The sequence below is a fragment of the Mandrillus leucophaeus genome, unplaced genomic scaffold (assembly GCF_000951045.1).
Source record: "Mandrillus leucophaeus isolate KB7577 unplaced genomic scaffold, Mleu.le_1.0 Scaffold262, whole genome shotgun sequence".
Classification (NCBI taxonomy): domain Eukaryota; kingdom Metazoa; phylum Chordata; class Mammalia; order Primates; family Cercopithecidae; genus Mandrillus; species Mandrillus leucophaeus.
This window is the reverse complement of record NW_012102721.1, coordinates 2,540,341-2,567,322: the sequence shown is the minus strand read 5'-3', so window position 1 is coordinate 2,567,322 and position 26,982 is coordinate 2,540,341. Positions and strand designations below refer to the sequence as shown.

At 43.1% G+C, this 26,982-nt stretch overlaps 1 protein-coding gene across 1 annotated transcript in view; it reads left to right on the top strand.

Annotated features, from left to right (window-relative positions):
- DSCAM (Down syndrome cell adhesion molecule) overlaps window positions 1-26,982 on the top strand; it is a 909,566-nt gene that overhangs the window by 855,555 nt on the left and 27,029 nt on the right. Inside the window, exons 30-34 of the mRNA XM_011984189.1 lie at window positions 4,783-4,813; window positions 12,082-12,197; window positions 15,819-15,968; window positions 23,654-23,851; window positions 25,238-25,540. Coding sequence (XP_011839579.1) covers window positions 4,783-4,813; window positions 12,082-12,197; window positions 15,819-15,968; window positions 23,654-23,851; window positions 25,238-25,540 — 798 coding nt within the window. The remainder of the gene's footprint in view (window positions 1-4,782; window positions 4,814-12,081; window positions 12,198-15,818; window positions 15,969-23,653; window positions 23,852-25,237; window positions 25,541-26,982) is intronic.

The window sequence follows — 26,982 nt, the reverse complement described above, 5'->3', positions numbered from 1 at the left end:
GAGGGGAGGGGAGGGACTCAGGATGCTTATGAAAATAATCAGCGCCCTGATAGTTTAAAATGATTTATTTTTTTCAAAACATACTGTGTATTAGCCATTATGTGGAGGTGTAGATGTTGCTTTTTGCAGACAGTGTTTACAAAGAACTATTACACAAGTTCCGAAGCTTAAGCAGCCTAATGCAGACACAATAAATGCTGTGCTGTTTCACTGAAGGGAAAGATCTCCACCACCACTAAAAACTTAGGGAGGCTGCCATGGGGTTCCAGTTCCATGATGCTGAAGGACAACATTTTAGGTTTCTGAACAAAATTTTTCCAGACATAACCCCAAGATCTTTCTGGATAACCTTTGAACAATCAAATGCAAATTAGAGGTGTTAGAAAATGATGATGCAGATGGTCCCTGACTTACTGTGGTTCAACGTAGGAGTTTTTGACTTTACAATAGTGCAAAAGTGATACGCATTCAGTAGAAACTGTATTTTGAACTCTGATCTTTGTCTGGGTTAGTGACATGTGATCCAACACTTTTACATGAGATACTCAACACCTTATTATAAAATAAGCTCTGTGTTAGCTAGTTTTGCCCACCTGTAGCCTAGAGTAAGTGTTCTGAGCATGTGGAAGATAGGCTAGGCTAAGCCCTGATGTTTGGTAGGTCAGGCATATTAAATGCATTTTTGACTTAGTTATATTTTCAGTTGATGATGGGTTCATCAGGAGGTAATCATAAGTCAAAGAGCATCTATACCCTGGACCCGTTTTCAACAACAGGATTCATTCTGGACATTATAGATTGAAATAAGTTAGTTGAGGTTGTAGAAAGGATGTTTTGTGAGCAATCAGGGAACAGAAGGGACCACCAGGGGCCGGGACAAACTCCATTTGCATTTTGACAGGGCTGATTAATAAGGGAACACCAGGATGTTGCTGAAAGCATGGGCAGGTTGATCCAATCTTGGAGGCCACATATATCCTGGTGGGGAAGCTAATGAATTAGAGGGACGAATCCACATTTTAAGAGATTTTGAAAGGCTGGAACCAAGAAGATACAGTTTAATAGGAATAATTGTGAAGTCTTGTATAGAAGTTGTAAAAAAAAATTCATTTGCAACACATATAATGAGCATTGTGCTCTCCCTAGTGTGCTAGAAGATCAAGAATTACCAGCATCTTTCTCAACCTCATTTAATAAAGAAATAAAAAAATCTCAGGCCTTTCAAAGAGGAGAGTCCCAAGTGGGGAATTACCTAGAAATCATTCCGTATGAGGAGTGGCTGAGAGAGTTAGAGAGTGTAACCCAGAAAAGAGAAAGGTAAGGCCAAGCAAGGGACACGCACCTCCATAGAAATATCTGAACGGCTTGCAAATGACTTCAGGTTAAAATTACATCAAGGAATTTCTGCACGAGAAAAGGAAGATGTCTCTCACAGTTAAATGTGTCCTCAGTAAATCTTTGTGTAGCTTCACTGTGGATCAGGGACAGGACTGTGCCCAAAGGGGCCAAGAGAAAGACAACCCAGAAACAGGTGGGCACAGTATGAGCTGGGAAGAGATGTGTGAGATACAAGGCAGAGGTTCAGGGAAGCAGAGGGAACTGAAGCTTCAGCCCTGCCTACTGGGCATGGGAGGGTGCACGGAGAAAGTTGAATCCGCATGGGGTGGTGGGGACAATGGAGGGCTTTGCACTAGCAAAGCCTTGGGCTCTCTGCAGAAAGTGGCAAGTGCAGGAAACTCAGAGAGAGGTTGGAGGTTACAAGTGAGCGGCAGCAGAGCCGGATGACAGCTTGGACCAGCGTGGAAGGTGGTTCTCTGTGCTGATGAGGGCTGTTGCAACAAGGTCCTTTTGAAGGTTTCAAAGCACAGGTGTGATGCAGTAAGATGGATTCCAAGTCTTCACCCTTCCTGCAGTGTGGATATCAGTGTTGGGCACACCAGCAATAATGATGCTGACTAATAAGTGAGATTAGGACTGAGAAGAGAAGAAACAAAGGTTCCCCTGGGGACATGCTGACTGGGAGAGACCTGCAGACCTGGAAGGCAGGAGAGTACTGGGAGGAGAGGAAGGACACTAGGTGTGCAGCAGGAGCACTGACCCCAAAGCTGGAGTGGCAGTGGCCCCAGCTCTAGATTCATGTAGACAGAGAATATGTGCACGTTTGTGTAAGACATTGTGAAAGGGATTCCAACATTCATTAGGAGGCCAATCTGAAAAGTCTTTATTGCTCTTAAGATTCTGTGAATCTGGGACTTTAAATTTTTTCTTGGCTTGTCTCAGACTCTCTTCTCACCCTTAATGAAAGTGTGACCCAGATGAGACTCTGCCATCTTCTTTTTGCACTCTCGCTATGGGGATATGAAAAACACCCAGACCCTCATCTCAGCCCTGGCATCTTTCCAAACTTGATTCCAAATTTGCCTCTGAAACAGCCTCACCTAATATCCCCCGATATTGAAACTAGATGAGTCTCTCCCCAAATTGCTGCTTCCATATTGTTTTAGACCATTCCTGTCACTCATGTTACTACATCTAGCTCTGCACATCCCAAATCTTGCCCTTTTCCTGGACTCCTTGCAACTCCTCCTTGTCCCACTGTACACCTGGTAGGACTCTGATTCTTACAGATTTCCTCTATCTTCACATTATAATGTTACCCACACAACCCCTGCTCTCTTCTCCAATGCCCAGAGCCTGTCACTTGGACTAAGGACTAAGAAGCTTTCAATAAGTCCCAGGCCCCCACCTCCCCATTCAGAGCATTCTGGATTGCCCGGTGGACGCGAGTTCACAGTACCCACACCCATCCACCACCCACCTCTGCTGCTCTTTTTCCTCTCTCCCCTTGGCCCAGGTAGAAGCTTTCAGGTCAGTAATACAAAGTCACATCTTAGCTCTTTAATGTCTAGACTGTGCACCAGACCACCATCCTGGCAACTTCTCTGTCCAGTCAAACTGACCTAGTCATTACTTCTCAAATGGGCTCATAATTCCAATGCATGTGAATTCTCTGCATGGAGCACACTGCCCGTTCATGTCAAAACTCCCCACATCCCATGCTCCTTTAAGGTAGGGTCAGTGTTAGGTTTAGGGAAGGGTTGACCCAAACGGCTTTGGGCATCTAGACCTGTGAAAGACCTGAGCCTGGGGGAGGATGCCTGCACGTGGCAGCCAAGAGAGGTCTGCTGTTGGTATGGCAGTCATTACAGGGAGCTCTTTTCTCCCTGCTGGACACTGCAACTCCTTAGTACATTGCCATGACCAGCTCATAGGAGAGAGCTTGATGACTGACCGAGAATAGGAAAGGAGAATTATTGTGGTGGGCAGAATGAGGAGAGCAGTTGATTCTGAAGACAATTGAGGCTGATAACTCTTCCAAGTGTGAACTGAAGTGGGATGTTTACTCCTTGAATTTGTTTCCCCCTTTTTAGAGTATTGTACCAGCCACTGCTTGGTAGTTCCCTGGAGCTAATTAAGTCCAAGTTTCTGGCGGCATTATATGTATGCGTGTATATATATGTATACACACACACATGAAGTATATATAAGCACATATATGTATATACTTTGTAAGTGTTAAGTCATTCGGGGAAAGAGGAAATTCATTATATTTGCTGTGTCTTTGCAGATAAGTATAAAGACATGAACTGGGAAATCCAATGCTATTTTGCTTTCTTTTCTTTGCTGTGTGGGTGGAGTAGATGGGCCCTGTTTCATTTCCCAGACTGAACCCATCTGTGCACAAAACCAGGCCCCATCTTGGGGTTACCATTGGGACTGGCCGACTTAACGATCTAAGCTTGGCTCATGGCGAGGACAGCCTCTACGTGGTCATTCTGTGACTGTCCACGTCTTTCAGAAATAGCATGCTGCTCACTGTGCAGAAACTGACCACGTTTGCCAGCCCCCAAAGGCATGAGATGGAAATGCTCCCACATATGTATTCTTTCACTGGAGAGCTGGTCACACCGTCAGTTGAGTCCATTTCCGGAAAGTTCTGTTCATTGAACAGTATACTTAGCATCAAGACTTTTTAGAGAGCAATGAAATAAAAAAGAAAAGAAGGTTTTTGTGCTCTAAGTAAGGAAACATTCATTTTTGCCAGGACCAAATGTGTAAAAAGAATAAATTATATTTTAAGGGAAACGGGAATTTCAAAATAGCACCACCAAAAAAAATTGGATTTTTTTTTTTTCTACACTTTTAGTCAGGATTCCTTCTGTCAGGAGTGATAACCAGGTCTTGGTAAACAATGTCCTCAGAGAAAAAAAAATGAAGTTTTTTTTATTTCTGAATTCGAAATAAACATCTAAGTTTCCAGGAACATTTATATTTCATTTATACAATTCTTTGGTCAACCCGAGGAACTCAGAGCTCTATAATAATGCCACTTACTTCTGATATTTTGATAACAAAAAGCGTGGGTTTGTTCAACATAAATGATATACTTTCAAAATGTTAATTTTCTGGCTACCGAAAATAAAATTGGATTTCCTAGAAGTTACTGTAGGTTGGAATAAAACATTTAGTAGATGTCTGAGAATGTTATAATCATAGGATAGTTATGTTGATCTTTTTGTAATTAAAATAAGATATATTTTAAAAGTCTCATTTAGAAGAAATAAGGACTCCATAAAACTCGAGGTCATTAGTAGTAATCTGGGTATATGATTGTGTTTAAAAATGACTGTTGTGATCTGACTGTAGAGTATTTGTCATAAATGCCTAAGTGAATGTTAATGAGTTATTTACCATGTACTAATGTTAACTTTCTTTCCCCAGATGCAAAGAGTTTAGCTGAAATGCTCATGAGGTAAGAACAAGACCCCAGATACCATGTTTGAAAGAACAATTTCCAACTTGCCTTGATAATTTCTTTTCTTTTTTAATAATGGCAGTCTGAAATGGATAATATCTTTTCTTTTTAGAAAAGAATGCAATTTCCTATACATTCCAAAATATGTATGTAATACCTCGCTGAAGTTGTAGATGAAATTGATGTATTTGTAGACATGTCTTGTTGGCTGGACACAACCAATAGAAGGCTTCCATTAGCTGGGGAACAGAGGCACATAAAGAGGAAGTAGCTTTAGTTTTGCCTTCACCTAAATTTACTACTCGTGAGGTCAAGCCATCTTTCTAACAGAGTCATCCAAGTTAAAAGAAAAGCACAAAAGGAATGTGCTGTGCCCCATGCTCTTCAAAGGCTCTGGGTCTCCATCAACACCCTCCACCAGGGCACCCATCAGCTCCTCTTACCACTGTCTATTCACTGTCTATTCTGGTCCTGGAAGTCATAGCCTTCATAGTTCATCCTCATGTTAGGAGTAGTCAGCACAGTAGTTGCCTCATTCATAACCGTGGATGGGATGAATGAAGAGTGGTTATTGAGTAAGTACGAGAATGTTCACAACTGTGGAAGACAGAAATGCATCCTTCACAGCTTTCCTTTCACACGTCCACAGGCTTGTGATCGGCAAAGCTGTGACAAGCGCGTTGCTTTCATGTCCCCAAACTCTATTTTCCACCCAGTCCCCCTCTTCAAACGTTCAGTTTTCTTGTGCTGTCCCACCTTTTTACTCTGTAAATAACGGAACACTCCGATATGAAGCATTTACACGTATGGATTAATTGCCTGATGTGTTACCTCAGCCTGATATTTGCATTTTAGGCCTTTCATATTGCAATGATTAAATGAAAAGTGAAAAAGGAAAATCAGAGTCTAGAAAATAAGTAGGAAAAATGGCAAGGACTCCGATGGTGAACTCAACATTGCCAGTTTAGGATGATTTATGTGGGAGAGAAAGAGGGTGGATCTAGGATCTCTTCCCACTCCCATCACCAACACATTTGGCTGTGACTTCCTTCTCCATCTACACATATAAAATTAGTACTTTTTTGTTATTTAAAAACTTCACATGTTCCATATCACTAGTATCTTTGAAGACCGAAGGCAGTAGTAGAATGCCGTTGGCACACAGATTCCATCCTACAGACATTTTGTTTGGCCATACTGTATTTTAAAACAATGTGAGTTGTAGGTAAAACAATAGTATGAAGGATAACTCTTTTGTTGTTGTTGTTGAGATGGAGTTTTGCTCTTGTTGCTCAGGCTGGAGTGCAATGGTGTGGTCTCGGCTCACTGCAACCTCCAGCTCCCGGGTCAAGCGATTCTCCTGCCTCAGCCTCCCAAAGAGCTGGGATTACAGGCACCTACCATCATGCCTGGCTAATTTTTGTATTTTTAATAGAGACAGGGTTTCACCATGTTGGCCAGGCTGGTCTCGAACTCCTGACCTCAGGTGATTCACCCGTCTTGGCCTCCCAAAGCGCTGGGATTACAGGCTTGAGTCACCGGGGAAGGATAACTCTAAAATGCATTTGTTGTGACTGATCTGATGAATGTTGGTGCCATCTGCCACGATGAGGAAGATAGAGGCAGGCTATGGACTTTTGATTTTTTTGGAAGGTAGGTTGGGAGGAGGTGTTGATGGGATTGAAAACACCTGTCTGGGTCATGTTGAATTTGGGATTATTTTTAAGGCATCCAGAGGAAGTATCAAATAGACAACTGGTAGCAGAAATCTGGAGCTCAGAGGAAAAGCAAAGATGCAAATTCTCTCTACAGTATCTCCTTCACAAGGGGTACTTCATCACACTTCTGGGAGAAGATTACAGACATTGCATGAGATGCCTTCAGCCCGTGCTCTTTGTTTGTGTGACATTTATGGGTCACAGGGAATACATCCAAACACATGCACTTGTGTTGAGTAGATCTGATAAAACATGGAAAAGAAAGAAGTCAGAGTCACTTGACTTGTAATAACTGATCTACCTAATAAAAGAAATTGTCAAAGATAGACTTTAAAAATATGAATTAGTTGATGACGTTTAAAATGAGGAGATTTCATATAAAATTTGGCTTTCTGGGCCGGACACGGTGGCTCACGCCTGTAATCCCAGCACTTTGGGAGGCCGAGGTGGGCGGATCATGAGGTCAGGAGATCGGGACCATCCTGGCTAACAGGGTGAAACCCCATCCCTACTAAAAATACAAAAAATTAGCTGGGCGTGGTGGCGGGTGCCTGCAGTCCCAGCTGCTGGGGAGGCTGAGGCAGGAGAATGGTGTGAACCCAGGAGGCGGAGCTTGCAGTGAGCCGAGATCACGCCTCTGCACTCCAGCCTGGGCGACAGAGCAAGAGTCCATCTCAAAAAAAAGAAAAAACAATTGGCTTTCTGATTTCTCTTGAAAATGCCCTGGCCATACTGGACATCGCTGAGGTCATAATGGTGCCTGGAGGTAGGCACAGTGCCCCTTTAGAATGGCGTGACTTTTGCTCACCACAGCAGCCCCCACCCCTGGCCTGCTTCACCAGTTCGTACACTGAGCACGACTCCTGCAGCCCCCCAGACAGCTTCTCCTCCCCTCAGCTGTGCTCTGCACAACCTACCCTGGCCCCTCCCCTATCTACTTCCAAACTGTAAATCATGCCTTTGTCCAGAGGCTGTGAAACTGCAGGCTATATTTTCTGACATGTTCAACATTTGTTCAGTTAGGATGATTGCTTTTTCACTTCTCCTGATGTTCTAGAGTGTATTCCTACTCCTTCTCCCTAGCCTCTGAGAAAGACATTAGCAAGCATCCTCTATAAACAGGGCAGTGCTGTGGTTGCAAGACCATCTGTTGATAAGAGGAGGAATTAATTATGGTCTTCCTATTGCCAGTTGCCAGGATGAATTAGGAACAGTAAAACCAGTAATCACAACCACTTATGATAGTTACAGTGGTTTTCCTTCAAATGGTCAAAGTGATTGAAAAGGAAGAGAATTTTCAAGCTTCTCAAATAGGTGGATTTTTATGGGATTAATTTAGAAGTAAAAGCAAAGCTTTTACCCATGAAAGGTTCGTTCAATCTAAGTTTGGCAGGTGAATGGGCCAACACACAAAGACCTCATTACCTAACTGGTCAATTTAGGATCAACCATTTTTGGACATGTCCCAAGGGGTCCAGACAAATCGTGTCCATTGGCAGAGAGGATACTGAACAGCTACCCCTGGTCTGTGCTGCGGTTGTCTCTGGAAGTCAAAGGAGCTGGAGTGAGAATATGAACCACAAGTCTATGTTCTAGGCCCCGTGTGGCCATAAGCTGGTTTTCAGATCTTAGCAGGTCATTTTACCACTGTGTCTTGATTTCCTTACCTAAAAAATAAAAATAAAATATTCAACATTGTTTCTAGCTTTATCACTCCATGTTCTGTGTTCTAGGTGAATGTAACATTTATTTTTTCAACCATTTTCTACCAAGAAGTATCTGCGTATTTCAGGGAGATTAGCTGAGGGCCAGGCCAAGAAGGCAGGTGAGACAGCAGAACATACCACTCAGCCTGGGTCCCCAGGGATCTCTGGCATGGCAGCATCACCCATTGCTGAGCTTCATGCTCCTAGATACCCACCTATTTTACCCACGCACATCACCCCAGGGAAGAGAGACTGCATCCCTCACACCTAGATAGAAAGGTTGTCCTTTTATATTTTTATGCAAGATTTAAAAAAAGAAACAGCCTTCTAAGAGGTGCTTGCTCTAAAGAGCTAACCTGTATACTGTAGAGAGCTAACATGTATAATGTTTAAGGTCCAGGAATCAGTATTAGTGAGTGAGTTGGGTGTAAGTAGAAAAAGGTTCAAATGGAATGGTCAAATTAGTTTAGCTTTTTTGATGTTCGTATTTTTGTGCACATAAAAAATCTCTACCCTAGTGTTATAATGAGCTATGCTCCTAACAGTCCCATAGTCATTTGTACATTTAAGGAGTGTTCTGTGTCATATTTGGGAGGATGATGGACTATTAAGACTTTGAAGAGTGGCAGTGGCTGCAAATAATTGATTGGCTAAGCCGGGAAATTCTCTGCCCTGTGAAACCCCCTCTGCTCTCCTCTTCTTCTCATTTTAATCAAACAACCAGATGGCAAATAAATGGATGGTTGAAGATTATAGCTCAATAATAACTAATATATTTAGCATGATCCTATGCCATGCCAAAAAGATGCAATTTTTGCTTCCACAGTGAAAACATTTGGACTCTTTTTTCCAGGTTGCAAATGAGGTTTATTCAAATCACTTTTTTAAGGTTTGCTGCCATTCTAATGACCAATTGTTATCATTTTTGAGGTTCACAGAACACAGAGTGATAAATATAAATGTAACAATAGATTGTCAAAAATGACAGCAAATATTAAGTAATGGAATAACGTAGTTGGAATCCAATGACCCTTTTAGAATGAGAAGGATATTATTGCGTCAAAACAAAGTCACTCAGCTCACATTGTGCCCTCAAAATAAATCAGTGTGAGGATTTACTTAATAGATATTTATTGAGCACTTACTTTGGCCATATACTGTTCTAAGTCCTAGGGAGACACAGGAAACAGAGCAGGTGAAGAAAACCCTGGTGGAGCATATTTTCCAGTGAGGGAGGCAGATAATGGATAAGATAAATCAATTAAGTATATGCTAGAGAGTAATAAGTGCCAAGGAGACAAAATTAAACAGAGAATGGGGAGAGGACTCATGAGACATCCCCATCACATGGCCAGCCTGGCTCCATTGGAAAGATGGCATCTGAGTTGAGCTTTGCAAGGAGGGAGCCAGCTATGGCAGTTTTGGGGGTAGCAGGGGAAGTGTGTTCTAAACAAAGGGAGCAGCCAAGTGCAAAGAGAAAGAACTGTGAGTCCAACTGAGTGCAGTGGCTCACACCTGTAATCCCAGCACTTTGGAAGGCCAAGGCGGGCTGATCACAAGGTCAGGAGATCGAGACCATCCTGGCTAACAGGGTGAAACTCTGTCTCTACTAAAAATACAAAAAAAAAAAAAAAAAAAAAGCCAGACGTGGTAGCAGGCACCTGTAGTCCCAGCTACTCAGGAGGCTGAGGCAGGAGAATGGTGTGAACTTGGGAGGCAGAGCTTGCAGTGAGCCGAGATCGCACCACTACACTCCAGTGCACGACTCCGTCTAAAAAAAAAAAAAAAGACTGCAGTGTACTGTGATTGCACCACTGCACTCCAGCCTGGGTGACAGAGCAAGACCCTGTCTCTAAAAAAAACAACAATCACAACAACAACAAAAAACAATTAGCTTCTGAATCTCAAGGTTTGTTGGGCCATTTTCTTATAGTCTTCTGAGGAGGAAGAATTTACCTCCAGCCTTGGTCGTCCTGGCTCGCAGGGTCGAATCATGTTCTAAATCTTGATGCCAGCCAGTCGTGGCGGTTCACAGCCATTATTTAGCCTGCTTCCTGTGGCAGTCTGGTAGCAGACCCCTTATTGTTGTTTAAGTATAGCCTGCACTTGGTGTTCATCGCTATTTAATAGAGCAGCCGCTGACTGCCTCATAACTATTCATGAAGAGCAGAAGGAACTAGCTCACACTTCTATTTTTGGTGCAAGGACAAGCTCAAGTCTCTAGTGAGGTTTCTAAACAGATCTTTGGGATATTCACAGAGGAGTAGTTCCCCATATGTTTTTGTGGAAATATAGCTTGTCTAAGCATGCCGTAAGTGCACACCCCCAAGTAACCAAAATGCTCTTCATTTTATATGATTATTTGAATTTTTTGTTACTCTGTTTTTAAAAAAATCAATAAATGAGAAGTGAGTTAAGTAATTTGAAAGAGCACAGAGACCATGTGAAAAATCAGGACAAAACGTTTGAATTTGGGCTCTGCATAATTAGCATGATGTAGGTATATAACCCAGTTCCTCATCTGCAGAGCAAGAAATCTGGTTCAAGATCAAGTCCCAAGTAGAAATGTTGCACCTTTCAGAAGTTGTCTTTCTCATGGGATAATTTGCTTTTCCTCAAATGAGGAGTATACATGGATCTCGTCAGGCAAACATCTAAGGGGGTACTTGAGTGAACTTCACTTTGGGATAATTAAGATTCTGTCCACCACTTGGTTCAAGAATGGATGAGTCCTCATTAACAAGGAAGGATCGGTGGAGGCAGAGCCCTGGGACTTGGGGTGAATGGCTTGGTTAGAGGGGAAAGCATTTAAAATGTAGCGTGAGTATTCCTATTTCGGTCTCCATTGAAAGTAACACAGAGGTAAACCATTATTGAGTTAACTAGGCTCCGGAAATCTTTCTCAAAACTAGTGTTAACAACAATTGAGCTGGACTGATGGATGCCATAGATTATGCCATTGATTGGATTATCCAAGGGACTGTTACTTCTTACAGGATGCTTTAGCAAATACTATTTGAACATCTAGTAAAGTCTTATTATTCTGTAAAGACTGAACAACCGCCCTTCTAATGTGGATTGCTACTTAAGGTCTTTATTGACTTTCTTAGATTTTTGTGCAACGTGGAGATTTTTTTTAACTGCAGGCCATTACTGAATACAATTCTACCATGCAGTTTTACTACTTATTTTCATTTACTTTTAGAGAACAGCTCACTCTAAGAGTAATTTTCTGGAACACAAATTTTGAGATTAAATTATGATAGTAATTGCTTTTCTTTTTTCTATTCTAAAATGTACTATCAGTTAGGAAAACTAATGTCAGGGAAGCTAACAAGGTTTGTGATTTGCTTCTAGAACAAACATAAAATGACACCAGATATAAATACAAATCCATTAGTAAAACTCCCATCCGACAAACAGCTGGTGCACGTGCTTTTTCCCTCACCATCTTTGGAATATCTGGTGCTCTATTCCTCACCCTCACTGGAATATCTCATATGTGACAAATGAAAATGCTGTTGGTTTTTAATTGCTTTTCATTTGTTTCATTTAGCATTTACACAAGAAATGAGAACTTTCTAAAGATTCTATTGATAGATGTAGAGCCAGTCTCTACTGACAATTTGTATTTTCTGAAACTCCCCAGCCAGCTGAAATTTAATATTAATAAATAACATTTGAATGAAGGAAACATTTTCATAGTATGTACTTTTTCTGTTCTCCTCCCCACAAGGTATTGTATATTTAGACAATAAACTAAGTTGGTATACAGGTCCATGTTGGTAGAATGTTAACACTGAACTGGATTTGTTAATGCATTCCCCCATTTTATTCCCAGTAAGAATACCCGGACTTCAGATACCTTAAGCAAGCAGCAGCAAACCCTGCGAATGCACATCGACATTCCCAGGGCTCAGCTTTTGATTGAAGAGAGAGACACAATGGAGACCATCGGTAAGGTGCCCTATTTACCACTTTACACAAAGTGGCTGCCACAGCCATGCCATCTCAATCCAAACCCCGGGGTGTGGGAAATATTAGACAGGAGAGTGTCTTGAAGGCTACATGAGTACAAAAGCTAGAAAGTAGAGAATTGTTCTTGTGAAAAAGAGTAAGTACCAGCAAATGTGCAGAAAATTTGACTTATATCTACCACCATATATGCCAATATGCCATTCATTTCCAGGCATTTGGGACAGAAATCCCCTAGCTCTGATCCATTTGGGATCTTTCCAGGGGAGGCTATGGATGCCACTCCAAGGAATAAACATCTGTAATCAAATACACATCAATCCAGAAGGCCTGCACTCTAAAGCCCCAGGTTGAAAATCCACTCTGTGCCCCCCTCATCAACTCTGATAACGCAAGCCGTCCTTAAAGAAAACTTTTAAACTATACTTAACACTTAAACAAACACATGTCTTTGTACAGGGCATCTTCCCCCACACCCATGCCCCAGAAACATCCTGCAGCTGTTTCCCCAGCAGCACTTTGGAAAAAACACCAGGACCCTAGTCTTAGGGTTTCAGAACAGCCACCTGGAGGTTTCCTGGCTTGTTCACCCAGAACCCAGGTGTCTTCACTCTTCCCAGCCTCTTTCCACCTGAAGTCCATTACCCCACACTGCCTCCCTCGATTATTCTATTTATTCTGGAGTGAAATACCTTATATTTCCTTTCCAATAATAATGAGAAGAATAGCTAACGTGTACTGAGAATTCTGTAAATGTCACATAGTTTTTGTAAGCACTTCGTGTGCATTACTTAGTTTAACCTTTCAGCCAACCTATGAAAGAAGTCTTGCTTTTGTAACCAAGATGTGGAGAGGTCTGTGTAGCATTCCAAGGTCACAGAGACAGGCGCAGAACCAGGTTCCCCACCTGGCCACACTCACCACCATGCTGTCCGTCTCCAGTGACAGCTAGCACAGCAGCAGGCCACCTGCTTCCACACCAACAGGCTGCTTCCAAGAAACCCTCAACCAGAAGTTACCCAAGCTTTTAAGTGCCCATGGAAACACTCTGAGGCAGGCTCCAAGGCTGCCTCTTTTCAAACCTGGCTATGTTTGTTTTGGAAGGTGTTGGCTGGCATGGGTTCCAGGGCAACCCTTCCTTGTGGTCTGGATAAACTGCCTGACTCTCAGCACATAGCCCGGCTGTCTCCTGCCAGGAAGGCAGTGGTAAGAGGCCACGTGGGCAGAACGCCTCCTCCATCAACCCTTGCCCTTCTGCTGCCCCGCCCACCACCGGAGACATCTTGACCTAATGGCTCCTAAATTCTAAGGCCTGGGTTCTCCTAGCTGGAGTCGCATTTGGTCCAGGCATAGCAGCCCTTAAAGCAAGACTGGTCAAGTCCAAAGTGGCTCTTGATGGGCTAACTTCAGTGAAACGCTTCAGTTAAACCATGTATATGAGGAGGCACTACCTGCCCTGAAGTACACAAGATTTTATTAGCTTGCTTATATCAGGATAAGGGATAAGCTACTATGTTTTGCTTTTGATAATCTTTTTTTTGGAAAGGGAAAGGTAGACCTGGAATCTCTTTAGTTTCACGCAGTAGATTGGGCATTAAAACTAAACATTTCCTTTGAAAAAATTTCAAAAATCAGAATGTAATTCCTTTGACCATGTAATTTTATAAGCCCTTTATATGCATTGTTTAATTTAACCCTTCCAGCCAACATAGGAAAAGTTTCTTTTGTAACTGAGACATAGAGAGGTTACATAGCTTGTGGAGGTCACCATGGTTATATAACACGGTTACAGTATTTGCTAAATGCGCCTCACTAGAGTTAATAATCCTACATATGGCTATGAAAATAGATAGGCAGATGCCATGAGTGGTCTATGGCCTGCCAGGAGCTGGTCACTGGGGGCTTAACACCAGAGAAATTCTGCCAGTCATTTCCATTTGTAAATATGACCCTTAGCCAGAGATCCATCCCAGTCCATGCCGGATCATCTATCAGCGAGAGCCCTTGACCTCCTTGTGATGCCTGACAATTGGTCGATGGCATTTTCTAATTACTGGGAAGTAGAACTGTGGTGCTTTAAAATGCTCCGGGCTCTGACTACAAGAATCCAATATTACAGTGACATTAATTTCCAACTAGTATGAATGGTTAACCTCATGATCAGACGGGCGACCAAAATTTTCCATGAGAAGTGTGTAACCTAGCCCCGCAGATCATCTGGTGTGATCTAAAAAGGCCTGCATGCTAGAAACTGTGATACCTCCCATCATTAATGAAAAACAAATGTAGACATGGAGCCTCTGGTGCTGGGTCCAGTTGTAGGACACTGTCTCTGTGGAAGAGCCACCCTCTTGGAGGAGTCGAGTGACCGCCACGGGGCCGGACCTCCAGGCCAAGCCCTGGCTCCTGCTGTGGTGCCACCCTCACCGCACCACACGCTGGGATACTCACAGACATCTTGGCAGCCTTTCCTCTATTTCTCTGCCAAGAAATTTTATTCTAACTTCGAGAGGCTTTCCTTTCCTGCCAGAGCCTGAGTAATTGGATTTTGTAAGGTTCATTCTGTTCAGAGCCTTTTTTGGGCATGGGCGTCGAGCTGTGTTGTTTACGACTTTCGCATCCCTGTTGCAGTGTCAGGGCAGGCTGCAGCGTGGTCCCTGCTGACTGATAAACTCCCAGCAACAGCATCCTGGGCTGCAGTCTTTGAAAATTTATGAAAAATCTATATATCCTAGCCAAAGTCTCCCTTGGAGTAAAAAAGCTCTTTAAAAAGTATGGAACATATCACGAGGTAGTAATGAGAACCCTGGACCACCAAATAATGACCCAGCTCAAACAGCGGCTCCTGCTCCAAACACTGAGATGCCCAGAACCCATCCAAACCCAGGCTCCTGCCTTGCTCACCTTCAAGTGCCCACGGCAGTAGGACTTGGGAAGTCTGACAAGTGAATCACGTAGGAGAAGTCAGTTAATGGATGTTCTAGAGTGATTAAAGCGTACAGGAGGTGGGAAGAAAAGGAACATACCTTGAGTCCTTTAAAATAGAGGAATCAATAAGCTCTGAAGACTGGCATGTTTTCTTCTCTTTATTTCGCCTCCAAACATTTGCCAAGTTCAGAATAAGAGCAAGCCTCAGTAGAGAGAACTGCAGTGGCGATTTTCTAGTCCTGCAAACAGAGCTTCCCAGCAGCCAAAGGGATCCATCTTCATTGACAGCCTCATCACTGGTGAGTGGGCTGGCGCTGCAGATGATGTCTCAGAGAAGCTTTTGACAAACACATAAATCCAGAGTTCACATCAATGTTAGCTTGATGAAAAACCAAGCGCAAAGAGAAAGAAGAGCTCCTTCTCTGCATAGTCATGGTTCTTCTTAGCTCAGTGCTCCCAAAACCAACCCCTAGGAAGAAGCTTCTATTCCTAGCACTCTAGAGTAATGCTGATTCAGTGCTTGAATTTGCAATCATTTTTGTCACTTTAGATGAGGCTGTTCTTGTGGTTGTCATTAACAGTAACACAAGTGCCTCAGGAGAGAAAAGGCCAGGGAGTCGTTGGAAGGGAGGTAAACGTGTTTGGCTCTCTGTCTGTGTTCCTGCTGTTCTGTAGATGATCGCTCCACGGTTCTGTTGACGGATGCTGACTTTGGAGAGGCAGCGAAGCAGAAGTCCCTGACGGTCACTCACACGGTCCATTACCAATCGGTGTCTCAGGCCACTGGGCCCTTAGTGGATGTTTCAGATGCTCGGCCGGGAACGAGTGAGTGGTCAACAACACTTCAAATGTGTGGGTGTTAACAACACTGAAAACATAGTAATGCTCTTTCTCTCTCAAATGAAAATGTGTGGCTTTTCATACCTGTGCCTGAGAAACAAATGGGTATAACAACATCTCTAGTTGGGATAATGAGCTGTTATGGATGGATCTTGGCTATTATCATGTCAGTTGAATTACTGTTAGTATTGGTTTACTATAAAAAGTGCTAGAAATTTCAGGTACATGTATTTTTTTTTTTTTAATTTAGGCAACACAGAAAAGGAAGAAGGTAATCCACATTAGTGTGTATCTGCTGTGTGCCAGTATTGGGATAGAAAGATGATGTCATGCAAGTTATCTTTGCAACAATCCTGTAGGATACCTACTCATGAAGTAGGTATCATAGCCTCTATTCTGCAGATGAGAAAACTGTAGCCTCAGATAAATTATGCAAATGCATGAAGTTGCACACATAAGTAGTAAAACCAAGATTCAACAACAGACCTGTCTATCCCCAAAGCTTATGCTTTTCCCCCTGAACATGCTGTTTGAGAAAAATTATAGTTCTGGTTAATGTGAAGATTATGTTGGATTCTGTTATTAATATTTGCATCCATAATATATGGAAATTAATTACTGCAATGAAGGTAAATCCCCTAATATGTATGTAGAGCTTATTAATTAGATACTCTTATTTCTTCATAATTGGAATCATTCCTAAATCTCTTTAAAGACTGAGAAATTGATGTCCTGATTATTATCATTTTGGAAGCTTTGATGTCTAGCTTTCAAATCTCGAATCAATTTCTTTGCAAAAATTTACATTCTTAGTGTGTTATTATTAGAAAAATAAATATTATAATGTTAAAAGCTATTCTTCATAAATCCTAGCTTGAGAAGCATTTGCAAAATGCAGTGAGCTTTATGAAGTAAACCTGTTGCCTACAAAATAACATTGTAATATACAGAAAACAGTTTCAGCAGGCATTGAAATTCATTTAAAAAATGTTTTCAAGAACATTCTACATTCGAAAGAAGTCTTTTACCTCTTCCTTTTGTCTAATCTTCTTCCCCCCTTTCTTCTTTGATCACATTAGTACATTCTGAAGACATAAACGGGATATGAGTGGGAATTAGCTTTGCAAAGGGGTGTGTGCCAGAGCCTTGCTCTTAAAAAATGATTCAGGCCGGGCGCAGTGGCTCACGCCTGTAATCCCAGCACTTTGGGAGGCCGAGGCGGGCAGATCACGAGGTCAGGAGATCGAGACCATCCTGGCTAACATGGAGAAAACCCTGTCTCTACTAAAAATACAAAATATTAGCCGGCCTGGTGGCAGGTGCCTGTAGTCCCAACTACTCAGAAGGCTGAGGCAGGAGAATGGCGTGAACCCGGAAGGCAGAGCTTGCATTGAGCCGAGATTGCACCACTGCACTCCAGCCTTGGTGACAGAGCAAGACTCTGTCTCAAAAAAAAAAAAAAAAAAAAAAAGATTCAAGGACTTTGACGTCTCTTCAGCCATTGGCTTCTCCACTGTGAACTGCCTGGTGTGGCTTGCTGCTACTTCAAGACACTGCTCCAATGGGTTTAAGAGCCACTTTTTTGCTGCTACATCAGAAAAAGTTATAGATATTGAAAGGATTCGATTTTTAGAGCGATGCAGCCTTGGCTTCAGCATTCTGTTAGAAACGGTAGCGGAAGAGTAGGCAAAAGAGACAACAGAGCAGATGCCCTGGGTCTCATTCTCCACCTTTACATGCATCAGAATCACCTGGTGCCTATTTAAAATATCAATTCCAGGCCTCCACCAAGAGATTCTGGCCTAAGAATCTGCATGGTGATAGATACCCTGGGTGATTCTAATGCTGGCTGTTTGGACCCCACATTGAGAAACACTGCCGCAAGGGTTAGAAATGTTTCCTGTGTGTAACGCAGCAGGGCAGGACCCCTCCAGCACATCAGTTCTTCCTGCCAGGTAAAAAGCAACGTGCATTTCTACTTTCCTTTCAGTGGTCAGCTAGCAGCCGAGAATGCATAAAGCTAGTCATAAATAGTTAAGACAGGAGAAGAAGCAGCCCAAAACAAAAGCACTGGCAACCTTCCGGCTGCATGGTCAGCCCCAGAATAATGGGGAAGTTGATTTGTTGGCATGTAAAATATCAACAGAGACATGAACCTGAGTCACAGCAGATACTGTAAACCAGTGGTCAGTGAGTGGCAGGCAGGATGCACGTGGGAGAGACGTGTGTATATCTCATGGCTATACAGTTGGAAGCAGGGCTGGGAATGTTAATGCATTCATTCAGCTTTCAAAAATATTTATTCAGGTTTCACTTTACATATATGGCTCAGTGCTGTGTGATGGAGATACACCATGAGTAAGACACAAAAAGACGTTCATTTCATTCTAGTCAGGGGGCAGACGTTAGACATGGAGCTAAAGTGTTTCTCATGTCTCAGTAAGTCCTAGACAGAAAGAGAATGAAGCCATGGTGAGTCAGTGGGCATGTGGAGCAGTGGGAGGGGCTGTCTTGGGTCCAAATCATTCGGGAAGACCTCCAGTGAGGAGAAGACATGAAACAAGATCAGAGCCACAGCGGGAGCAGGGGGGGCGGCAGGGAAAAGCTCCCAAGGTTCCCCGCATGATGAGGATGGAAGTTGGCACTGCAGCACAGTGAAAGGCAAGGAAAAGGTGAGACAGAGAAACAGCTGTCCTCATCTTGCAGGGTACCTACCCTAAGCCAGCGTGTGGCAGGTGCATTTCATTCTGAGAGTGCTGAGATGCTGTCCTTGGGGCTTAGCCTCATGATCACAGGGAAACACTGCAGCTTATAGAACAATGTTTGTTTCCTTTGTGATGAATTTCACTAAATGATGTTTACCAACATCAAGCAAATCTACTCAAATGCATGCATCAATCTCTGGTTCCCCCCTCACTCTCCAAAATGAGCTTATTCATTTAGCACTTGCGGAACCCTCTGTGTTAGGAAAAGATCTTCTGGATCATTTTTTTGTTAAATGTTCCTTAAAAACCACAGTACGAGGGACTGACAACACTTCATGTTTTATTTAGAATTAGAAATGATGGGTGACTGGCCCCACAGTGGGTTCAAGAGTCTGAAACTCATGAACTTTCTGAAGCACAGTTCCCCCACTAGCTTCTTGCACCAGAGCTTCTCACCTCTGCCCAGGTGTTTCTACCTCAGTGAATTCCATGGAGCAGGTTCTTCTCACCGCAGTTGGGCATATTTGCAGAGATTCATTTGTATTCTCTATTTTCTCAGCTAGAAAAGACATCATGATTCTATTTTATATGTTAGGACTGTGTTGTCATTGCAAGCATTCTTTATTTTTAAGAAGAGCATCTAAAACATGTTGCTTGCACACCAGAATGACTGCATTGTAGAAGTTACGTTTCTAGGCATTTTATTAGTTTGCCAGAGGGTTGCAACAGATTCTTATAAGGGTGGGAGAAATCGTAACAATTTGCTATTTATCTCTGTCAGTGTGTGAAAACACGTCCCTTGGCTGTTCTGCTGCACTGATTACTTCTCTGTCTCTCCTGTGGATTATAATACACTGGAAAACTAGGACTCTATTGATGTCCTCATCTGCATACCAGCCACAGTGTCTGACACAGGCACGTAGTGGATAAATACCAATCAGCCATCATGTTCTGAGATCGCAACAATGGGAATGGAAAAAAAAAAGATGTTGAGTCATGTTTGCTGCACAGGAATCATAGGCAGGGCGGGCTGAGCCTGCCCCTTGTGCCCAGAGCACTTGGGCACATTAATCTCATTCAAACTTCACGGCAGCTCTTAAGGTGGGTGATGACATCACCCAGTCTCAGAGACTAGGGGATTAGGCAGGTCTGACAAGGTCACTTGGCCAGTGACACAGCCAGGGAGTAGTGAATATGAACTTTCAGCCCAGGCAGCCTAATTCCAAAGCTCTCATTCTCAGTCATTCTACATTGCCTTTAGGTAGAGATGCTACATATAGGATATGTAGAGACTAAAGAATAGACTTCACACATATGCACATTCAATGACAAAAGCTTACAACATGGACTCGAATTTTTACTGTTGAGACTCTGAAAAAACAAAACAAAACAAAATGCCTTCTGTCACCCAGGATGGGACTAGCAACGGCCCTGAGGGAAATACCTGGGGTGGGTGAGGTGCATCCAGTGGTCCAGGATGTAATAAGTGCTAGATAAACATTTGTTAGTTACATGAGGGAGTGTTCAGATCTCCCAGTTTCATCCTCTCTATGAGACAATTAATAAATTTGTTATGTAAAGCTGGACCTCCACAACTACAAGATATGGAAACCAATGGCACGGACGAAAGCAGATTAAAAGCATGATCACAGTACACATGACACGTTCTGTAACCCTATTATCTACAAAATCCTCTGTCATCCCAAATTCGGGATAATTAAAATAATCTGATTCAATGGGCAGAAGCTTAATTAGGGTTCAGACCCCAGGTTGAAAGGCCATGAGCTATTTATATCCCATGCCCTCCAACTCATGGGCTGCTGAGCAGGCGTGATGCTTAATCACTGAGTTTTATTTATGTTAGGATGCTGGGAGCCTAACAAAATACTTTACATGAAGGGGCAGTAAATCCCAGCGTTTATTTGCTTAGTAGATGAGCTAGTAAGTTATACAAAAAAGGCTACCCGTGGAATCCAAGTAAAAATTGTATTTTAGCTGCTATCTTAGGCATTATTATACAGCAGAGTTCAGTTCAGGTACAAAACAATGGCTCTAAAAACCCAATTATTAAAAAATAAATGTGTCAAATACTTCAGTATTCTACATACTGAGACAATTTTGATCCTAGGATGCCTGCCTCCCGCAGAACAGAACTGAGGGCTGTGATTTAAGGAAACTAATATCCTGACCTATATTTTCAACATTATCAGGCCACCAGTAAAACTGTTCTTATCTAGAAAAAAGAGATTACGAACAAAATTAACTTGAAAAGAGACCTGGCTTTGAATCAAGGCTGACATGTGCGACTTTCCCATGGAATTTTCCAAATAGGGTGATCTTAATGAGGAAAGGGGCTATGATAGTGAAGATCTTTGCCCCACTATTGGGGAGTGAGCTCAAGGAGATGCAGCGAGGGTCAAGGTTTGGGGGATTGGAGGAAATAATTGTATCCTTGAAGTGGGACTAGCAAACTATACCCCCCAACCACCCCCCAACTTCTATGGCAGACGTAAACCTGCTCAGAATGAGCTGCAACAGTTGTAGTTGCAAGAAACTTAAAGAAGAATAAAAATGAAAATTTTCAAAACTTATGTAAGGGACTGGGTAATTTTCTGGAAAAAACTCATTAGCATTTAAATAACAAGCTCCGGTTATTTAAGCTCCACTTATCAAGTCGATAGTGCCTGGAAGACATTTAGCCTCTTACCCATGATAATGTTTTTCTGTCTTTTTGAGGACCTCTTTCCTAGCATTTCAGTGAAGAAACCCAATTATCATTCATACCTGATTGTGTAGAGCTCCAGCATAACTCATTTACATTCTCATCAAGGCCAAAAAATATCTTCTAATGAAGTCTTCCATGGAATTGTGCAAGTAAGGGATGAAATGTGTCTTAAAATCAATGCCCCAGAGAATATTCACCAAGATTGAGTATTCTGATGATTTAGGAAATCTTAAAATCTATCTCTTTGGCTACCATCTTAACGTGCCTCTCCAGCAACACAGAATGATAGATTAGGTTCAAAGTCCAATTAACTAGAAACTTGCAATGAGGAAATCTTCCATTTAAAAACAAAGTCATTGCACCTTCCCAGTGTTAGCCTTTCAAGTTCCAACATGGAATTATAAGCAAGCCAGGGTCATGTAGACACTGTACTAGGAAACTTAGACACTCAGGATTTGGCCATATGTGGTCAAGTAACAGGCATTATCTGAACTGAAAAGGCAGAAGGTGTGGGTTATAGTTTTATCACTTAACAGCTGTGTCACTTCTCTCTGAGCTTCCATTGCCTTCATAAAGTAACCCTAGGTCTATGAATTCCTTCAGAAAACTCTGTATGTCAGGGATTATTGTAGGTTCTATGGATGGATCCAAAGAGAGATACCATTGCCCCTGCCCTGGAGACACTGCCAGACTCATGAAAGCACATAAATAAATCAGTGCAATAACATTACAGGCTGGCCCTGTCAGTTTTGCTCCTTTGAAACTTTGTGAGGGCCCAACAGTGAATACAGCCTGCTGGGTTTAGAAGTGGCCAGACCATACTGAAATATGACTGCACCAAACTGCTCTTTGAGAAGCAGAGAATTCAAAGGTAGAAAAGACCCATATAGGACCTTAGAATGCCTCCAGGCTGGAGCCCCCAAAAAATCATTCCAGGTAACTGAACCTCTCTCGTTTTCCACAGAATTCTGGAAAAGGCAATGTCGTAGCCCACTCTGATACCTGACAGTCTCTGCTGGTGGAACATCCTTCTTCGTAGCTCACCAGCCCCATCGACTTGCTGCCTTTGGTTCCAGATTTAGAGAAAATGAAACCCATCTGGCACCAGCTTAACCCTTTGTTCTCCATATTAAATAACCCAAGGTGTCTGTGTTAAAGTTAGGACAATTCCATTAAAGAGATGTGTTATCATACGCAAGGAGCTTAAGGAGAGTTGGGACATAATAATATGGTCCCTCTGCTCTAGGAGCTTTCAATTTAATGAATAAAACAGTCATCATTAAAACAATGAGTAGCAATATGAGAAACAAAAATAGAGGCAACATCTGTATTAATTTCCTAGAGCTGTTTTAACATAGTACCACCAAATGGGTGGCTTCACAGCACAGAAATGTATTTGCTTGCAGCTGTAGCACTTCAGTCTCCACCTCTATCATCCCATGGCCTTCTCCCCTCCTGTGTCTGTGTTCTCTTCTTATAAGGACACCAGTCATAGTGGATTAAGGGCCAACCCCATTCCAGTATGACCTCGTCTTAGCTAATTTCATCTGTAATGACCCTGTTTCCGAACCAGATCACACATTCTGAGGTCCTGGGGGTTAGCACATGAACATATCTTTTGGGGGGACATGATTCACTCAAAACAACACCTAAGGTTGTAGAAAGGAGGTCGTGTTAGAACACATTGGGCTGAACTTCCTTGTGTTACAGAAGATGATGATGCCCAGGAAGGTTAAATGATGATGCCCAGGTCATAACATTATTTTTTTTGTACCATCATTCATTTAATTACGGTTGCAAGCATCATAACTGAAGTACCTCTCTCAAGTCATTCTCTAGCACAGTAATTGGTTTTATTTTCTTTATAATCTTCATCACTATCTGAAATTTTCTTGTTTTGTCCTGTAATTGTTGTCAGTCTCCCCTCATTCCATTTCTAGCTTTTAGAAGCATCACAACATTATTAAAGGCCAAGAACAAGACTCAAATATGTAACTTCTGAATCCAAGCAGGGTATTCTTTTCCTTTCAGGGCTGATTAAACACGTAAGTATCAGATGAAGGTTTCAAGCCGTAAAGGAAAGGGAAAGTATCCTCTGCACAGGAGAAGTCAAGGAAGTTTTCCTGGAGGGTGTGGGCAAGTCAGCAGGGCTGAGTGGGTGGCACTGACCTCCGCTCTTGCTCTCAGCTGACCACACTCCTCTGCAGACAAAGACAGACACAATTCTTGGCTCTTCACAGATCCCACCACCAGGAGGAATGCCAAGGCTGGGCCCACAGCGAGAAACCGCTATGCCAGCCAGTGGACCCTCAACAGACCCCACCCCACCATCTCAGCACACACCCTCACCACAGACTGGAGGCTGCCAACACCCAGGGCTACAGGATCAGTAGACAAAGAGAGCGACAGTTACAGCGTCAGCCCTTCGCAAGACACAGGTAGGCCCTGACGCTGCCTCTTCCATCCCTGGAGACCAGCACAGCCCCCACACCTCGAGCTTCATTGGCTCCTTGGGGAGGGGAGAGACGGCTTCCTCCCTCCTACTGATGTTCTTTTGAAGGTCACTTTCAAATTGTTAAGCGGTTTATCTAACAGTTACCGATACAACTGCATAGCCTTTACTCCACACAAGGCAACACAGAGCCAAACTGCATCTCTTCTGCAGGTGTCCTGAATCTTAGAGCCAAGCTTATTTCTCCATTTAGTTCCTACCCCACTGGGAGAAATAGAGACGTTTTTAAATTTGCACCCCCGTGATTGCGATAATTGCTGATTACACTCTGAGGGCGTCTGACCCACTACCTTCTCCAGGATTAAGACACTGCACTTGAAGTTACATGATGAGGCCGCAGCACCCTCTATAGGGAACATAGGCTGATCCGTTTGACAATTAAACAGGGGTTGCTTATAAGGTAAGTCATTCGGTCTATGCCATCAACCACCAAGTTTTCACTTCAGAGAGAAGACAGGGCCTAAGAATAGCAGTGGGTTGCCCACCACTCCCCCTTAAATTTTGAAAAGAAATTACGTCTGAATCTAATAGCTGTAGGAAATATTAATACTCATTTTTCTTTTGTTCTTGACGATATACTTCAAAAACAGTGTTCCAGAGGTGGATCGTCGCCATGTGAATTTATTTTTATGGCTGTGATTTCTCTTAGAAGAGTCTCAGAGTTCCGCAGAGGTGACCTTAAAACTTTTTAGTGCATTTGAAATGCACACATCTCCCTGACCAAGATGACGTGGCCCAGCTCAAAGGCATGTGGGCACCGGTTTTTGTCCTGATGGTTTTCTAGTCCCCATAGCGGGTAATCACAACAGAAGATGCATCCCAGGGGTTGCGGACCATTCTGCACTTGTGTCCAATTTCCGTGCAATGTCACGTCTTTATTTCTAAATATCGTCACATCTTCCTTCCTGAGCTGAGGCCCCAGAAGCTGGACTGCAGCTCAAATCATTCATGCCAATTAAAGAGTCTCTAGGGCACAGATCCATTTGCAGGTTGGAGCAGAGAGAGGGGTGCTGCCAGTGCTGCTGTTTTCACTAAAAGCAGGACTTTTGTAGAGGGAATGCATTACTTATTTATGGAAATGTCCCAAGCTGGAACATCTGACTACAGCAATTTGGTTGCAACAAAGCTTTCCTTAGCCAGATCTGCTGAGGCTTGTGAAGCTGGCCTCAGGAGCCTCTGACAAGGAACCAGAACTCCTACCAGGTCCCACCATGATCTGGAAGAAAACAGTCCCAAGCCAGGAAGGGCCATGCCGTTGGTTCAGACTTCTGATGGTGAGTCGTCCGTGTTGTTTTTGTCTTTCATGGTGTAGATCGAGCAAGAAGCAGCATGGTCTCCACAGAAAGTGCCTCCTCCACTTACGAAGAACTGGCCAGGGCCTATGAACACGCCAAGATGGAAGAGCAACTGAGGCACGCCAAGTTCACCATCACAGAGTGCTTCATATCAGACACGTCATCTGAACAGTTGACGGCAGGGACAAATGAGTACACGGACAGTCTGACCTCCAGCACCCCTTCCGAATCGGGAATCTGCAGGTTCACTGCATCTCCCCCAAAACCTCAGGATGGAGGAAGAGTAATGAATATGGCAGTTCCAAAGGCACATCGGCCAGGTGAGCAAGACCACGTGGGGGCCGTCGCTTGGGGAAGTGCACCTTCCTGGTTCTCCCTCATCTGCTATGAAAGCCCTTCTCAGTGTTCAGACCAAATGGGTGCTCTGTTTATTGATGGCTGCATAACAAACCATCCCAGAGTTCATTGGATTAAAACTACAGCAGTCACTTGTTTTATGAATCTGAAATGTGGGTGGGGTCTAGTGAGGATGCCATGCTGCAGAGGCTCTCCTGGGGCTGGGCATCTACTTCCAAAGTGGCTCACTGGCCTGGCTGTGTTCTCCCTGTGCCAGCCTCTCCACAAGGTGCTTTAGCTTCCTCACAGCATGGTGGCTGGGTTCTAGCAGCAAATGGCCCAAGACACAGTCTGTGGAAATAGCCAGTTTCCTTAGGTTGGGCCTGGAAACACACAGCTATCATTTCTCTTGTATTCTATTAGGCAAGCAGTCACAGAGCCCAGGAAGCCCTGATTGCAGAGAAGGAGGCCCCCGACTGCTTGAGGGGAAGACTGTTAAACATGCGAGGGCTGGATTTTAAAACGGCCACGCTGAGGGCTTCTGAAAGGGGAGAGGTCTTACTGTAGCCAGTGTTTGGGACTTGGCCTCACTGAATTACACAAGGTGATGGTAACTGGCTAACATTAGGTCAGCCAGTAGTTTGGTCTTCAACTTGAACACCTGTGAATCATCTGGGTTGTGAAAGAAAGCTGCACATTCTGAGGTCTGCAGGGCCTGGCGGATAATAGAATGCGGAGGCTAAGAACCGGGTCAGAGGAGTGATGGGGACATGTGCCATTTCAGAGTTCACTGCTGTCTAAAGGAAAAGACTCTAGCAGGACCCTGCCAACTGATCGCAAGTGGAAAGGGGGTCTTAGTGTGGGCTTGTGTTTTAAGAGAAGCCAGAAATCTTGGTTTTCTATGGAAATTCACAGCTTTTTTAGTGTTGGCTTGGATATTTGTAAACCATTGTACAGGGCAAATAAAACACATATTCAGATGGAATCCAACGTATGGCAGCCAATTGTAGTTCTCATCTGAAGAACCACGTTTTCTTTTTCACCCTGAAATAGCTGCCTGTAGACTTTCCTTCACAGACTTATCTAGCCACTCTTATGGAATCCAGTTTTATTTCCCATTTTACCCATTTTCTACACCACTGTTCTGATTCCATTTCAAAAACGTATCTTCACTTTTGAATGACTGCAGTTCCCTTGGGTTTTATGGGATAAGGCCTAGCTGAAATGAGCTTTAGAGATGCATAAAAGTATATAAAATAAGAATTGTTTATCCAACAAATAATCTTCCATACCAGCTCAAGATTCTTGCCAGCATCCAATAAAGAATGATGGCTTCATTTATTTTCATTCTGTCTACCTCCTCAGGGGAAAAGACGAGCTGTTATTTGTGGGTGTTTTTATTTCAACTATTTTTTTTTTTTTTTTT